The sequence below is a fragment of the Rattus norvegicus genome, chromosome 16, assembly GCF_036323735.1.
Source record: "Rattus norvegicus strain BN/NHsdMcwi chromosome 16, GRCr8, whole genome shotgun sequence".
In the NCBI taxonomy this organism is placed as follows: Eukaryota; Metazoa; Chordata; class Mammalia; order Rodentia; family Muridae; genus Rattus; species Rattus norvegicus.
The window spans coordinates 75,800,464-75,817,832 of NC_086034.1; the positions used below are offsets into that span (position 1 = coordinate 75,800,464).

The window sequence follows — 17,369 nt, forward strand, 5'->3', positions numbered from 1 at the left end:
TGAAGAGGAGAGCTTCAAAAGTAGCTGATGAGAAAGACGGGCCAGGCAACTGTCCACACACGAGCTGGTTGACAAAGGTGAGTAGGCCACAGCCCACCATGAGGAGGCTGGCTGTCCTGTCCCTCACTGCCTCACACCCCAGCAATGCGGTCGCTCTCTCATCCCTGCTCACCTGAGCTCCTTTCCTAGTCTTTATTTACTCAGCTCCATTGCTTTCTTCCTTGTGACCTTTCCTGACCATTCTAAGCAAAAGTAGATTCTGTCCTTCCTTTTAACATGAATTTTACTTAATGACAATGGTTTCAGAGCTGTTACTTCACATTAGAAGGGAAGAAGCTTCGTGGAAAATAAACTAGAAGATAAACAATTCGGTGGCTTAGGTGCAGACTTCAGAATGTAGACAAACAAAGCCTGCGTGTGACAATCTGGCTGCACAGATCCTGCTTGAGAGCTCACCGCATATATCTGGAGACTGACACCTAACTTCACCGTCACCTTTCCTGTGACCCCTCAGCTACCTTGTCCACACGATCACATGTGCACAGCACACAGAGGGTGTGACACTCACTGGTCACTTCGGAAGTCCAGCATCCGTAGGTGGTGGAGTGTGGAAGTAATGTCTTGCGGGCAGACTCCAGTCAGCTTACTCAGCTTCTTAATGCTGATCTGTTTGTCATTCTGGTGATAAAGGCACTCCAAGATTACACTTTTCCAATAAGCCATGTAGGAAAGACGACCTAGATCTGATAGTGGTTTCTCAGGAGAGCCTGCTTGGCCTTCACGCTTTGATAACAAATAACCTAGGGAAACCCAAGTTACAAATGTATCAGAGATTTTAATAATAATATTTCTTTACACAACCAGTCAAAGTTCCTTCAATATTCCTTTCAAAGACAAATTCCTTCAAAGATGGAGACTGAACTTGTAAAACTACTTCAAAATAATTCATAGGGAAGATTATGCTTATTTATTGAATATTAAGCTAATAATGTCTTGTCTATAGTCAAAATGTCACCTTGTTAAAATATTCAGACTTCCAAAAACAAAATAAAGGTTTCAATCAACAAGCTGCATTAGTAAGATTAAAGTAATATATATTTTTTTTTTAATTTCCAGAGGGGACTGAAAAAAAAAATCTTCCTTTTATTTTTACCACTAGAGGGCGATGTCTATCTGTTACCCAAGTATGCCTTGGCCATGTAGAATCCTACTAGGATTATGGACTGTGGCTCCTGCCGCCTCCAGCCTTGCTATGAGGGTTTGCAGTTAGTCCTTCTATAACCTTTTGGCTATGTTTGGTGGATTATCTCTGGGTCGCCTGCTCTTTCTTTTTTTGAAGGCAAACAGAAAAAGGAAGTGGAGGAGGGAGGATAAGTAACAGAGAAGATTGTGGGTCCTCCTGGGAGGGGCTGGCGCTTACTTCTCGCTGCCCCCTATCTTGGGAAGCGAGAGTGTGCCATGAGGACCATGCTATGGTATTCTCCTCTAGTTTAGTGCAAAGTTTCAAGAACTGGAAATAAAGAGAAGGGACAAAAGTTTTTGAGAAAAATCATAGAAAATACAAACAGTAGAAAAGAAATAGCTTTTATCATTCAGGAATATTTAAAATCAGTCTAAGAATACTAATCTGGAAAAATACACTATACTAGAAAAGGTTAAGATACAGTTACCATACATGCCTCAAAAATATTAACACTAATATACTATTTCCTTAACTTTGTTCACTTTTGTGAGATAAGGTCTTTCTTCTGCAGCTAGGTGTAGCCCCTGGGGGATCAGATTCGCCTAGGTGTTGTGATTAGAGGTCTGTAATACCTATGACCAGCCCCATATACACAAGTCACTCAACATGGTCAGAAGCAAGTTAAAGAAACGCAAATGGCTCAGATGAGAATTAAGTTTCTCGGGACTAGAATCAAAGCTCTTATATTTGGCCAGACATAGTAGCACATGCCTTTAACTCCAGTATTAGGGAGCCAGAGGCAGGCATTTCTTTGTGAGTTCCAAGCCGCCTGGGATTCATAGTAGAAATAAATTAAATAAATAAATAAATAAATAAATAAATAAATAGCATCTCTAGTGTGATCCATTATTTCTGCATGGGCTCTTTTCAATGTTTCTTCAGACTATCACTGTGATGGTTTGTATATGCTAGGCCCAAGAAGTGGCACTTTTAGAGGGTGTGGTCCTGTCAGAGTAGGTATGTCACTGTGGGTGTGGGCTTTGATAACAACCTAGAGAAACCCAAGTTACGAATGTATCAGAATCTTAATAATAACAACAATATTTTTTTATACAACCAATCAAAGTACTATCATCAATATTCCTTTCAAAGACAAATTCCTTCAAAGATGGAGACCCTAGCCAGTATCTGCTAGCAGCCTTCAGATGAAGATGTAGAACTCTCAGCTCCTCCTAAGCCATGCCTGCCTGGATGCTGCTACCTAACTTGATGATAATGGACTGAACCTCCAGCCCCAATTAAATGTTTTTATAAGAGTTGCCTTGGTTATGATGTCTCTTCACAGCAGTAAAACCAAAACTAAGACAATCACTGTGGAATAGGATGCATGTTTCAGCATTTCCCCTCTAGAACTGTTAGCATTCACTTTCTAACTTGGATGAAGTCATTTCCTGTAATATCTATTTCCTAGGACATTGTAAAGCTGTGTTATATTTTTTTAAAATTAGGTAGAACTCAGATAATGGGACAATGCAAACAGGGTGTTCTTCTCTATGGACACCACTAAGTAGCTACCCAGCATTCCCAATGTGCTAGCACTCAGTTATGTCACTGCACATAACTAAGTAAGTTCTATTGGAAATCAGCAGTGCACATTAAAGACACTACCATAATATGTGTGTGTGTGTGTGTGTACATGTGCGTGTGCGTGTGTGCGTGTGTGTGCGTGTACACACACGCGCATAGCATGCATGTGGAGATCAGAAGACAACTTATAAAGGGGGTGGTTCTCTTCTTCCACCATGTGAGCTACAAGTATCAAGCTCAAGTCATCTGGCTTGGTAGCAAGTCCCTTGGCCCACTGAAACATCCTGCTGCCCCCATCAAACTATATTTGATATTAGTTATTAAAAGATATTTTGTGCTAAATCAAAAGAAAAAGGACCATGGCTATAAGTGTAAGAAGCTTACACAACAGTATGAAGATTTGGAGAGAGAGCTCAATGGGTAAAGATGTTTGCTGCCAAGCTGATGACCTGAGTTCACTGTGCGGTATGCAGTCCCACATGCACACTGTGGGACATAATAAATTTAAAAGGGGGATGGGCAGGATACAAAGAAATACAAGAAATCTACAAATCTTTAAATATACACATCTAAAAATTCCACCCGAGGATATAATGAGAAAATATGTTAATCCAATCCTTACTGAAATCGATGAGAAACCTGCCGTAGCCCTTACGTTGGTATTGGGGAAGAATCATTATACAGGAGACATTGTATTTCTGTTGGCAGTGCTTTTCCTAGTGGAGAACACAGAAGCCAAGTTTTAGAACAACAGATTGGTTATGCCGAATAGCAGTGCTAGTCATTAATAAACAAACACTATCAGCCAAAAGCAGTCATGGTCCTTTGGGAAGAGCAATGCACATAAAGAGAAGGCCACTTGGGAAGGCAGGACAATGCTCATCACTACCACAGATGCACAGCAACCACCCCAGGAGGATAATAACACAAACACAACAATTCCGTCTAACTACCTCTGCTAAAAACCAAGGGCTGCTGCCCAAGGTCAGCAAAGGAGCCTGAGCTCTCGGTGGTTGGCAGCCCTGTGCCGGTACAGCATTCTAGCCAGCTCCTGCACTGCTCCAGAGCAAGGGACCATGGATCTTTATCACCTGACTCTACACAAAATATCCCAAATGTGGGCACAAAAACATCTTCATAAAGTAGCTGATACATTTTCAATCCTATTTAACTAGGAAAGTCATCTAAAGACCTCTTCCAAAGCTTAAGTCTTCCCAGCAATCTGTTTTGTAAACTTAAAAACTTTTACCACGGACTTGCTCTAAGTACCACTTTCATACATTCTGTCTGGAAACTACACTTCTGTGCCTAAAACTCCAGTTAGAGAGGGTTTCTGTTGATAAAGAACTTGGGAGGCAATGGCAGTGTTTATCTCACGAGCTCTCCCTGCAATCATCACGGGACTAGAGGTTGTTCTACAGCTTTTCCTCTTGGGTATTACCACAGTTCTTCCTCCTAGGAGGATAGTCTGCTGAATGTTACCAGGCATCTTCTAACGGTTGCTAAGTGTCTGAATGTTGCTTCTATTTCCTTTCTGAAAAGGCCAAAAGGTATCTACAAGGGTTTACATGTTGTATCCCCTCCTGAGAACTAGTACACTGTCCCAGACTTCTACAAGAATTCAAGCAACTTTAAACTGACACACTTACTTTAGAAAAGTAGCCAACAAGGTGGCAGCCCTTGACATCATTCTGTGTTAAAACATAGAAGAGAAATGGCTCCACGTCATAATAGAGTGTTTTGTGGTCAAGAAACAACTTTGCCAAGAGACACAGATTTTGACAATAAATGGTACTCACATTCCCATCAACCTGAAGGAAAAAAACAAACAAGACCAAACGGTGGTCAGGAAAATGTTCTTTGGTTCTAGAGTCACACATCAACTACACATCACTAGGTACCTTAGTCTAGCCTGGAGACTACCCTTTGAGATGACAGTCTGATGTGCTTGCTGTTCTAAGGTGACGGAATGCATTGTAGAAGACTCTAAGCCTCATCGAGCCTGAACAGATAGAGGGAGGAGAGAACCTAGGTCTGAAATGGCTATTTTGGTTTCCTAAAGAACTAATTTCCAGGATACTGCAGTTGACAAGCTTCACTGTAAAAAGCATTTCATTTAACAAAAGATCTAAGTGTAAGCTCTTCTGAAATTTACTTACTAGGTAATATGTTAAGACTGATATCCCAGAAGCAGCCTGCCTACCATGATTAGGCACAGCCACAGGCAGAATTACAGAGTGTTAATGAGTGCCACTCAGGAGTGCAGGGCAGTGTCTTAGGTAAGCACCTGGCAAGGGACACTCAAGGTGGCCAAGATCAGGAGCACTGTCATCTGTCCATCCTGACATCCCTTCGTCTTAGGCTGAAGTTTGCTCTTTTGTGAAAAGGCTTTTGGGTCTCCATAAGAGTTATCCCAAGACACAGCCACACAAAACTGCACTCCTAGATGATCCACCTCAATACGGCTTCTTATAGAATACATATCTACTAACATGGAAAGGTCAAGGAGCACTGTGCTGTTGGGCATTCTTAACCAAAATAGATATAATTCACCTGACACGTCCAACTCCCAAGTGAAGTGTTCCCTTCCATTGATGACTTAAACTGTCATCCAGGAAAGGAGACTGAGGAGACCCAGATCATCTGAAAACCTATCACTACATTAAATAACAGGACCCAACATACATGTACTCAATGTGGATCAAGAAGTTAAAGACGACTGTTAATGAGAACACAGAATCACACTCATGTAACACATGTCATCACTGTATCATCCTATTGTGACTCACTAATGATACTAAACACACATCTGTAATGTACTCTGTGAATAATACAAACACTTTATCACTGTGGTTTTGGTTTCCCCTGAGATTGTAACTCAGGTTGGCCTGGAACTCACTGTGTAGCCCAGGCTGGCCTCAACTTCATGGCAATCTTCCTGCCTTGGCCTTCTGAGATTATCGGCACAAGCCAATATCCCTGGTTTACAAATCCTTTCTAAAGGCTGTATCTCCCAGATTCTAAGATCTATTTTTATCACATCCTTGTATGATGTAAAAACTGACTGGCATTTTGTCAAGTGGGATCTTAAAATGTTTAATTAGCAGTATCTTTCCCTTGTGATATAAAACAGTTAGATACATTAGGACTGACGTTTTGAGTCAATGAAATCCGAGTATTTACTGTAAGCTGGGCTCGGTCCCATCTGGACTGCCCTAACTCTGCTTCTCATAGCCATGAGTTCTCTGACTTGGTAGTGAGTGAACAACAGATGTAGCACAGAGAGCACTGGGTTTGAAATGGTCAGGAAGACAGGTACTGGACAGCTACCTTACCTCAAAGACAGAAATATTATTCTTTCGGTAAATCTCATTGGCGGGAGGATGGAACCAACCACATTTCTTCATGTGCTGCTGGAGAATAGTTCTACTTTTCATATATTTTAGACAGAACTCACAAAGATACAATTTAGGCAGCCTGCAAATGATAATTAAAATAGGGCTTTATATTTAAATCTTCAAATTCTCATGACTCTTAACTTTTCTGTGTCTTACTCCCACCCAGGTTAAAGAGTAGGAAGAACAAGGGCTGGGAAGATAGTTCAGTGGTTAGAGGCGGCTGTTGCTAAGCTTGACCACTTGAGCTTGACTCCCCAGACAGACATGGTAAATGGGGAGAAATGACTCCCACAAGTTGTCCTCTGACTTCTATGTGTGCCACCCCTAAATTAAAAATAATTAACTTTAAAAAGGTGGTACGAGTGTAGCATTTTTTTTCCTACAAAAGTAGGCAGGGGACAAACTCTAGGTAGCACCCACCAACTGAACAGTAGCAGCAGGACAGAAGTGAGAAGCCAGGCCAGCTGGCTCAGTGGTTTTCAACAGACCTGACAAATCTCACAATGTCACCCCCTGGAGAATCTCCTATAACAGAATAAAGCTATAGATTCATAATTCCTTCCTTATTTCCTCATTCATGTCTTGATTTCAGGAAATAAGCTCTTGAATACTTACCAGGTGTCAGACTCTGTGGTAGAGACCTATACATGTTATGTAATGCTAGGCAAAATGGACATGAAAGTGTACACTGGAAAATCATACTTTGTGATTGCTTTTAAGTATGAAATTGTAACACTGAGTATGTTTGGGGAAGTTAAGCTATACTGTATACCACACCCTTTATGTTAGGCTATACTGTATACCACATCCTTTATGCCCTAAAGTTCTGTTTCCATCCTTCCCTGGTTTAAACAACAACAAAAACAAATAACATTGCATGAAGAAATCCTGTTAGTCAAAAGTTTGTTATTTTGGGTAGGGCATGGTGGTGTTTGTTCAATCCAAGCGCTACAGAGATATAGTAGGCAGATCTCTATGAGTTCAAGGCCAGCAAGGGCTAAAATACAAAATTATCATGCTGGGCTGGTAAGACAGCTGTACAATCTGGATGACTTGAGACAATCTTGGTGCTGTGGAGAATGATACTGGATAGTTAGCTCAGTGGTAAGCACTCACAAGTAACAAGTCACCCTGGGTTAGGTTTCTATCTTTAAAAATAAAAATAAAAGCACAAAAGCTAGGTGTGGTGGCGCACACCTTTACACCTAGCACTTGGGAGGCAGAGGCAGATAGATCTCTGAGTTCCAGGCCAGCCAAGTTTACATAGCAAGACCCTGTTTCATCAAACAAACCCACCAAAAACAAAGACTAAAAAAAAAAAAAATTGCAAAAAGGACAGAAAACCAAAACAAAACAAAGAACGAATTAAAAAATCGGGATGTAGTAGTTTATGTTTGCAATCAGTCATCCCAGTATTCCTATGGCAAGACAGAAGAACTGCCCAGAAACTTCTGGGTCAGCTAACCTGAAATACAGAGCCAGCAGCAGAAACGAGAGACCTTGCTTCAACAAGGTAGAAGACAAGATCGAAAAGTTGTTTCTTGGTCTCCACATTTGTGCCATAGAGCACATAGGTATACAAGGGTACATGGGCACACACGCTCACATGCACAGACACGCATGCACACACACTCTCCGAACCCTCTTAAATTTATCTAAAGAGGCCAAGCAGGAACATCACAACTTAGCAACTTTGTTTGTAAAGTAAAAAGTGAAAAGAAAGGCCAGAGACATATCTATCCTATCAGGTATCTCGTAAATGAAGCATAAGTCAAGTTACAGATGCTACTGTAGTGTGTAATATGGCTGTTCGCTCCAGACAGGAAGTGAGCCCGCATCCTACTTCAGGCTCCTACAAACTAAACTGTCCTTAACATACTTGATGGACAGGTCTGCAAATGGAGGTAGAAAATCTCAGCGTTAGTCCAGAGACACTTAGTCAGTTGTAAAGCGCCACGGGTGACAGCTACCCATGCTATAGTTTACAGCAGTAATTTTTACTCTCTTTTCTTCCGTTTTACCTTATCACTGAACAGCTAAGGCATTAAAAACTGTTTGGTTTCTTCTTCAATAACTGACATCATGCACATCTGGTTCTAGCAGTACTCTCAGTCTGTTCCAAACCAAGACAGGAAGAGAATTAAAGGAAAGAATTTCTTGAGCTACTTTATTACATGGGAATCAGCCTCACTGAGAGTTTGAAATGACCTCACAGCAAAGAGGGTGCTCTGAAGCTAATCTCTGAGTGCTCTGAGTGGGGGCCCCCATGATGTTGATTTCTTTACTGGCCCCATCCATGTTCTGTAGTATAGCTTCCCTGGTGTTGCTTTACTTTGGTTCATCTGTTTGTGTGAACCAGGGAAAGATTATTTAATACACTGGGCATAGATAAATACTTAGGTTTTATGCAGCACACCTTAAAGCCAATCCTATGACCCCCGCTAAACCTTTTCTTTCAGGATTGTACAAAGTTTTTGTATGCTATGAGACTTGGAATTTGTTTTAAAGGTGTTTAGCAAGAAATTAATCTAGAAGCAATCTAGTAAAAAACAGTAAGAAGAGACCACCAACTTTATTAAGAATGGAGGTTTATTATGTGAAGAAGATATGATTTCTAGACAGGGCTGGGAAGTGAGAGTGCTTGTCATGCAAGACCAGGATGGAAGCTCAGGTCCAGAACCTACAGAGCTATCTGGTGGGACCAGTAGTCCACCTGTTACTTCAGCTAGCAACAGGGGATCCATGAGCAAGATGGCTGGTGAAGCTAGCTGGGTATGTGAGCTGGGTTTGATTGAGAATTCCTGTCTCAAAAGGGTGAGGTGAATTCATCATACAGTAGATTCCCTACATCAACCTTGGGTCTCTACATACATGTGTACCCATGCACACACAAAGGCACATATACCACAAACACTTATTTTTTAAAAGCCTAAGGTCTCTAGGCGTTTTACTCAAATTAAAAAGAACTCAGAAGTAAATCCACAGAACTCAATTGAGTAGATATATTTAATTTTTAAAAATGTACCTGCAAGAATAAAAACTAGGACAGAAAACAGCACCCATTAAACTGCTGGAGACTATTAAACTGGATAATTCTAATGGAGAACCAAAGAAATTACAATGAGTAAGGAATGTATCAGAAATGTCTGAAATTTGCCCTAGGAAGGTGACTGACTATACAGTTCCTTCACTGTCTCTTTCTAACTTTTATTTTATTTTCGGGAGTATTTTCTGCTGGTAATATTTACTTCTTCATTGAACCAGTGCCCCTCGCAAACAGCTCTAGCAACAATTTTATCAGAATACATGGCAAAAAATTCATGTATACTTTCAATGTCTTCTAAGACAAAAGCCCCTAACTACATTCTCATCTGACCTTTTGCAAGTACAAAAGCCGCCTCTCCCCAGCCACTCCTCCCTTTTGTAGAAGAGTCAAGGTGCATGTGGTTTCAATTTATCTGCACTACAATCACTGGACAGCTGACAGATTAATACGTGTGATAAGAACTTGCTTTAAAGTGGTGGTAACAGGAACCAAAGAGATGGCTTATTAGCAGGTAAAATAATCTTGACTTTAATGGCTAGGGCCCACATGGTGGAAGGAGAAAACTGATTCCCATGGTTTGTCCACTGACTCCTACAGATGTGGCGTGGCATACATATGCACATACAAATATTAATAAAAAATTTAAAAATAGTAACATTTATTTCTTTCTGACCATACAAGATCATAGCTATTCAAAACTCCAAAGTAATAAATTACCAGGTATCAGGGAACTGTAAAATTGCTGAATTTCCTGCCTTCCTTTTACATGCACACGTAACACACACAAATACACACAGACACACACACACAAATGGATCATACCTGAATATAATTTAATCTTTTCTTAATAAATTCAACCTAAGTGTTTTTACTCATGATACTCCCTTAAAGATAATACCACAGAGCATTAGTCAGTCAATGTAATATAGTCTATAGTTTTGCCAAGGTTTTTTTGTTTTGTTTTGGTTTTTGGTTTTTTTTTCCCGGAGCTGGGGACTGAACCCAGGGCCTTCGCTGAGCTAAATCCCCAACCCCTGGTCTATAGTTTTGAAATTGCTTTGGAAGAGTATCAGACAAGGACACCTAAAGATAGCTAGAGAAGCAGCTATTAAAGCACACTGCTCACATGGGCACTTGAAAGCTTCTTCCTGCAAAGATGAGCTAGATGAAACCTTCTACTCTACAGTCTGACAGGATCCAAACATACCTTGAGTATTCTTGAGGATATGGAGAGGAATACCAGGTGTGGATTTCATACTTCCCAAACTCAATGACGGAGGGACAGCGGACTTGTGGATCAGGGGGCCCAGTTACTCCAACTTTCTATATAGTCAAGAAAAACATTACACACGTTAGCTAACTAAAAAATACTGACCTAACAACAAAAGTAACAAAACATTAATTAATAACATTAATGCCCTGAATCTAAATGTTGTTTTTGTGGACCTGTAAGAGAGCAATGAGAAGTCAAGTGCAAGCTAACCAATCTTAAAGAAAGTCGTACATTTAAACAGCTGGCTCACACCCAGTGCGAGCAAACCTCTTAGCCCTATAGAGTTGTTATTACTGAGCTCTCTGTTGACAGACTGGACATTTTCCTCAAATAAGCTTACTCCTTTAATGACTTTTATGAAATAAACTGTTGAGTTAAAGAGCAGGGGTTGAATACTCCTGCTGGCTAGCAATAAAACAGATGCCCTGTACTGACCATATAAGCACCACAGGAAACAAAGGTTTTCTGACTTGGAAGTAACATAAAAGGAAGGTGACAAAGCAAGTACCAAAAGGTCTTCTTCAATTTGTACCACATGTGATTTTAGTCATTAGGAGCTGTGCAGTTTGATGGAACAAAATCACACTGTTTTTTTTACACCGGCCAATCTTTTCCTATTTATAAATGATCTTGATGCTCCTCTTACTCCCGTAATAATCTGAAGAGCACTGTCAAGAAAAAATGGTGTCTGTAGCCTTGATGACTCGTTTTCTACCCTAGAGGTTCAAATCCAAGCTGCTCCTAAAACTCGGGCTTAACACACTTAATTCAAAGGCCATCTCATTTACTCTGCATACAACCAAGCAACAAATTCATATATGCATGTATGCGTTCATCACAGACATTTCACGAATATCAACTCACCTAAAAAGATGACAGAACCACAATTTAGGCTGCCCAGATAGAAGTATTAGTAATTCTTCATTTAAAAAAATCAAAATTATCTTTCAACATTTTTTTAAAACCACTGAGAGATTAAAAGTCCCCTCTTTCAAGTCCATACATACACATACAACAAAACTAAAAAGATAAAGACTCATATTCTAAGGTTTGTTGAAACTCATTAATAAGAAATTAACCTCTCAGCACCTCTGATTGGCAATTCCCTCCTTCCCTTTCCTAATCATTCCCTTTCCTCAAAGGCCAAGGGGCTCATCTCAGATTTCACCCTGGAATACAGCCAAGTGAGACCAAGCTCTTCCTGAGACACCTTAAAACAAAAGACGATTATTTCTGGATAAAACTCACTGTATCACCAGCGAGTTCCAGGACTCCTCCGACCATTAAAAACAGTACAGAAACACACTGAAAATGATTAAAATGCAATTTTGTAAAAAGATTTAAAGGCTGATCTTTAAACTGCATTCTAGGTTGTAAGTACTCTAATCTATAAAGTAAGATCCTTTCATCTGCCTTTGCACCTCACAACAACAGTCGTCGTTTAGGAAAATAGATTAACCAAATACCAGAACTCAAAGCTACCTTCCTGAAGTCTGGATTAAATAGGAAGTAAAAAGCTAAAACGTGCACCTGTTGTGATACAGCCTGCCATGGGAGAGTCCTCCCATTGGCCCCCCAGTGCTCCTCCAGTCGGATGCCCGATGAGAACGTGGAGACCCAGTTCCAGTATAACTGCTTACACATCCCCACAGGTAAGAGGCAGACAGACAGACCCTCTGCCCACACACCTTTACCTGCTGGCTGTGCAATGCTCTGGCACATGCGCTCATGCACACATACTCCACCCCCTCCCCACCTCAATTCCCCTGTGTAGCCTTCAGAGGAAGGATCTTCCACTCACAGGTTAAGTCAACAACTCTACATGAGGAAGCAAGCAACTACACATGCGCTCGCTCACTCGCTCGCTCACTCGCTCACGTACCTTGCCCTATCCATTACTGAATTACCACAAAGTCATCTGATGCTCTGCCCACCTCCTGTGTGCTGGGATTACGGGTGTGTGCCACCACCATTTGATCATGTGTGGGACCACCCTAGGACTGTGTGCTGTCTAGGCAAGCACTCTTACCAATGGAGGCAGACATCCAGTCTGAGGAAAACCAACCTCAATCAGAGTAAAATCTTGTAATTTCATTTGAGGGCTTCCCCAAACGGATTAATGATAAAAAGCAAACCCAATCCCAACTTGTGGCCTGTTTCTCCAGTTTCACTATTCACCCCTAGTCAGCAGTTCCTCAGTTTTATTCTCTGTGACCCTGATGTTTCCCAGGCCAGTCCGCGTCACTCTTCTTCAGTCTTGCTGACTCTTCTCACACTTGTAGAGCACTGCTTTGAAAACACCTTCCTTTTCTACTAGCTTCTGAACACAGCCATGCAATACAGCCCAGGAAGCCCTATTACAATCTCCCATTGCACTCTTCCTTCCTCTCTAGGACCGATTTGTATTCTGTGTTCTCTGAAGAGACTGAAAGCTCCGCGTCTGTATCTTTATCTGCTCAATACAAAGCCAGACACACACATTGTAAAGAAAACGATCTCCTGGAGAAAGATCATTAAAGCAGAATTTCTGTCGTTTCCACTTCACATGTTAATGACTTAGACATACAATATCTAGCTGTTTGTGTCCTCCATGCAAGACAGACGCTTACTAAACTGCTGTGGGGTGTCCTTCTCTTGGGTCTCCACCGTCTTCAGAATCCCTCCTTAGGTTTGCTTACTGTGCTGTGTGCTGCATGAACCAAACAGTGAAGAGCTGGGGGTAACGTTCAGCCTTGATTACCAACCTGACAGGATCTGCAATCATCAGACACATGCCTACTGCACATTTCCAGACCAGTTTAACTGAAGAGGAAGACCCCCAAACTCAGACTGCACAAAACCTCCTGACAGGTGGCCGTAACATAAAGAAGCCAGAGGGAAAGCCATGCTTGCCTTTGTTTCTTCCTACACTGAGGCTTGTCGAGGTGACGGTGCTGTGGTCCTCCCGACAGCAGCCTCTTCACGTTTCCAATGCAGGCTGCCTATGAGGCAGCAGAAATCTTCTAGAGCTTTAATACTAGACCCACAGACACGGCTCATCCATCCAATCCCTACTGTGTAAGCTAATATACTAAATCCCTTTGTGGTGCACGCACACACACGCACCATAGACTACTGGACTGTTCTCTTGTGGAGCTTCACCTCTTAACCTGGAGACCCACACACACTACTGGCCATATTACTAGTGTATGTTGTCTTGGAGCTCAGCAGTCCCTTTAACTCTCTAGTCATCTTTTCCTTCACATGCCTACTACACTTATTCTCATCCCAGCAGAAACTTTATCCAGTAAATAAAGCCTTGACTGCAGGCTAACCCCTCCATTTATAGCAGTAAATAAAGGCAAACTGTCACTCCTAAGGCACTTAAATCCTAGACATGAATAAATTCAAACTGGATGCTAGTGCAAGTCTTTTATCCCAACACTTAGAAGACTGAGGCAGGCTTTGAAATCAAGACTAAGCTGGTCTACACAGTAAGCTCTGGGCTAGCCAAGGCTACATGGTAAGACCCTGTCTACATACATACATACATACAACTTGAGAGATGAGGAGCAGCATGGAGGAGAGACAGCAGAGAGGGGGTGGTGAGTGACAGAGTGGGCGGCTAACAGTGTTTTACCCGTGGTTTGAGTTGGGAGGGCCCCTCTGGAAAGCTGTGATCTAGAGAAAGTAAACAGTGAGTTAACTAGGCACGCGTGGACATGAGAACACAAGCGCTACAGTAAGACTGTATTTGGTGTGGCCTGAGGAAAGAAGGTGTCTGGGGCTGGGGAAGCCTAGGCAAGGGTGGAAGGACAGCAGCCAGAGAGGGAAGTGTGCACCACAGCACCCACATCTTGAGGGTATGGATACAGATGTGGTTTGTTAAAAATTCTACGTAGGGCTAAGAGACACTGGAGGTATTCCGAGCAGAAAAGTGGCACAATCCAACTTAGGTCACAAAATAAGTTACTCTGTGTAAAGAACAAGGCTAGAGATGGAGGCAAGGCAGCGAGGGAAGAGTGAAGGCCAGAGGCAGTCTGCAAACTATGGTAATACCCAAAAACCAAATGATGGAAGCTCTGAAGCAGGAAGCAGCAGTCACATCCTGGGTACATTCTGAATGTGCTAATGGCTCCAATGTATAGGTAATAATAAGGAGCCAAAAACGCCACCTGTTTGTGCATGCAAATGTGTAGCCACACTGTTACCGTGTGGCTCTTCATGTCTCCCCAAAGCCAGCTTATGGCACTACTGGGAAATGAGAGAACCCTTAACGTGTGTGGCTCTGAAGAAGGGAGTTGGGTCACTGGGCACACCTTTGGAGGGATTACCAGGAGCCATGTTCCTGCCATTTGCTCATTACCATGATGTACTATCTTTTAACCTAAAGAGTTTTTACTCACACAACAAAAGATCATGAACAACTGGAGAGTTAGCTCGGCAGCAGAGGATCTGGGCTAGATTTGCAGCACCTACATGGCAGCTCACAGTGATCTGTAACTCAGTCCCAGGAAACACGCAAATGGTATACAGGTTTACATGCAGGCAAAGTACTCATACATATAACAAACAATAATAGTAAAATAACCAACTTTACTTAATGCAGGAAGAAAATATAGTATGCTTCCTTAATATTGGTAACCAAAGCAATGTTGTTCTTGGCAAAACCTCAGCAGCTGCAGTCTGAAAGGAATCCCAGAACGAGGCAAGCTGCGCACATCCTGCACGCACAGCTATTTCTTGTTCTACCCAGCAGCACTCAGGGCCGCTTGCTCTACGTTACAGGCCCTTGACTGTTTAGCCTGAATATACAATTTTACCTGCAGTGCTTGTTCTTGGATATCACGAAATAATTCCATATCTCTTTCCGTCATGATTTCTTGGCTCCCAAAAAGCCGCTCCTCACTTTCCTGTTTGCTTTCCCAGCCGTCCTGATTGTCTACACAAAAAGAAAGGACTCACGTGTTATTTGTACTGTCTTCAATTTAATAAAGATTTCAGTATGGAGACTTTAACATTACTTATGTTCTACCCAAGAAAAGGACAGCATTAAAGTGACTCTCAGAAACATTATTCAAGTATTAACAATCTGTCCTTCTAGTAAAAAAAGACCCAAATTGTCTTAAATTTTCCTAAAAATGACATAACCAAACTTAAATTCATTAAAAGATTAATTTCAACAGACAGAACAAGAAAAGGGTCTAAAGAGCAGAAATGTTATTTTGAAAGTGTGACTATTGACACTTTTAGCATGAATTTAATGCATCAACAATCACCACACAGACTTCAAAAGAGCTATGTTAACTGATACCAGGAAATACTAACTCCCTTCACATTCTGGGTGCCCTGTTAAAGCACAAACTCCACAAACCTGAGGACCACAGATGATAATCCTCTGGGTAAGTATGAAAAATTATGATAATCATCCACTAAATGATGGCTCTTCCTCAACTGGGCAAAATAATTAGTGAAGGGAGTATGGGGATTATGCAGATCATTATCCTTTGCTTTGAAGATGACACTCTGGTGACCTCCTCTTTGAGTATGGCTGAAAAGACCAATCAGTGACAGTTCTTTTCAAATTGACTGCATATACTGGCTCTGTGATTCATTTAGTACAATAAGAAAAAGAAGACAAAAACTCAAGGATGACAACATTCTCAAACTGAAAAGACAGTACAATCTAACGTAACCGAGTAGTTTTAATGCCCCTAGTGCACAGCACAGATGGATACAGGCACAGACCGAGATTGCATTCCGTGACACTGTACAAGATGATGCACAAATTGGATCTTAGTATTTACAATGCATAAATAAAATCATAGAGCCTACTAAAGTAAGATGCACCAATGACTGACGCTTCATGCTCGTTCTCTACATATTTTTTACATATTTGCTAAAACAACTTCTAGCTCTAAGCTTCCAGGAGATTCTTTTAATAATCCATTTCCAATGGATTCCATTCCAATGAAAATTCTAGAAGTCCTTCTGCACGTCTAACATAAATGGACTGTGCATCATTCTGGATGACCATGCTCCAACTGAAGTTCATCCAGAGTCTAGCATGGGAAGTCTTGATGCGAGCAGTAACTGACCAGCACTCTGATGAGAGTCAAGTTAGTCAGTTACAGAACAGAGGGTCAGAGAGGGATGAGGACTCCTCCCCTGGACCAACCAACCATTCACATATGCAGGAATGAAGAAGCAAATAACACAATCACTTGTTCATGGAACATTTGAGAAGGAAAACCAAAATTAAATTCTCTTGCAGTACCTTAAAACTTAAAAACTTGCAGACCTTAAAACTTAAAAACAAAACAAAACAAAACTTTATTGGGGGTGGGGGAGAGCTGCAGTTGGGATATATTATGTGAAAGAAGAGTAATTTAAAAAAATGTTAGAAATCTATATTCATAACTTCATGGTTTTAAACAACAAATTCAACTCTCATGAAATAAAAATAAATAAATAAAATAAGACGACAACAACAACAATGACAACAACCCTTTCTTGTAGTAAGACCCCGGACCTTTGGTCCCCGTGATCCAGTTTCTTCTTATTTTCCAAATTTTTCTCAGAGCTCTTTCAACTTCATGACCTGACGATTTTGTCTTAACTCAAGCCTCACAACAGAGACTGTTTAAGGCCGTAAGTGTGTGACCTGAGTTATCTACCATGCTACTGAGCCCTTTCCACAGGTCATTCCTCTTCTGAGAGGTTGGAAATCAGTCTAAACAGCCTGTCAGGCTGGAGCTCTATAGGAAGCCCCTTCTCTCACTGTTTAATATGCGAAAACTTACAAATACACTTCCAGGATCTAAAGTAGAAAATCAGACACACATCATCCTGCATATATTTTACTCTTTCCTGTATACCTCAGTGAACAGCAGTTTAACCATG

The 17,369-nt window shown here is 41.3% G+C and overlaps 1 protein-coding gene across 4 annotated transcripts in view; it reads right to left on the minus strand.

Annotated features, from left to right (window-relative positions):
• Kat6a (lysine acetyltransferase 6A) overlaps window positions 1–17,369 on the minus strand; it is an 81,174-nt gene that overhangs the window by 13,053 nt on the left and 50,752 nt on the right. For 3 of the 4 annotated variants that reach the window (XM_039094586.2, XM_039094587.2, NM_001100570.3), the window contains 6 exon segments: window positions 15,290–15,408; window positions 10,422–10,537; window positions 6,106–6,247; window positions 4,420–4,581; window positions 3,393–3,486; window positions 569–800 (listed from right to left, as the gene is read on the minus strand). In XM_039094586.2, the coding sequence (XP_038950514.1) occupies window positions 569–800; window positions 3,393–3,486; window positions 4,420–4,581; window positions 6,106–6,247; window positions 10,422–10,537; window positions 15,290–15,408 (865 nt within the window). 4 annotated transcript variants of the gene reach the window in all.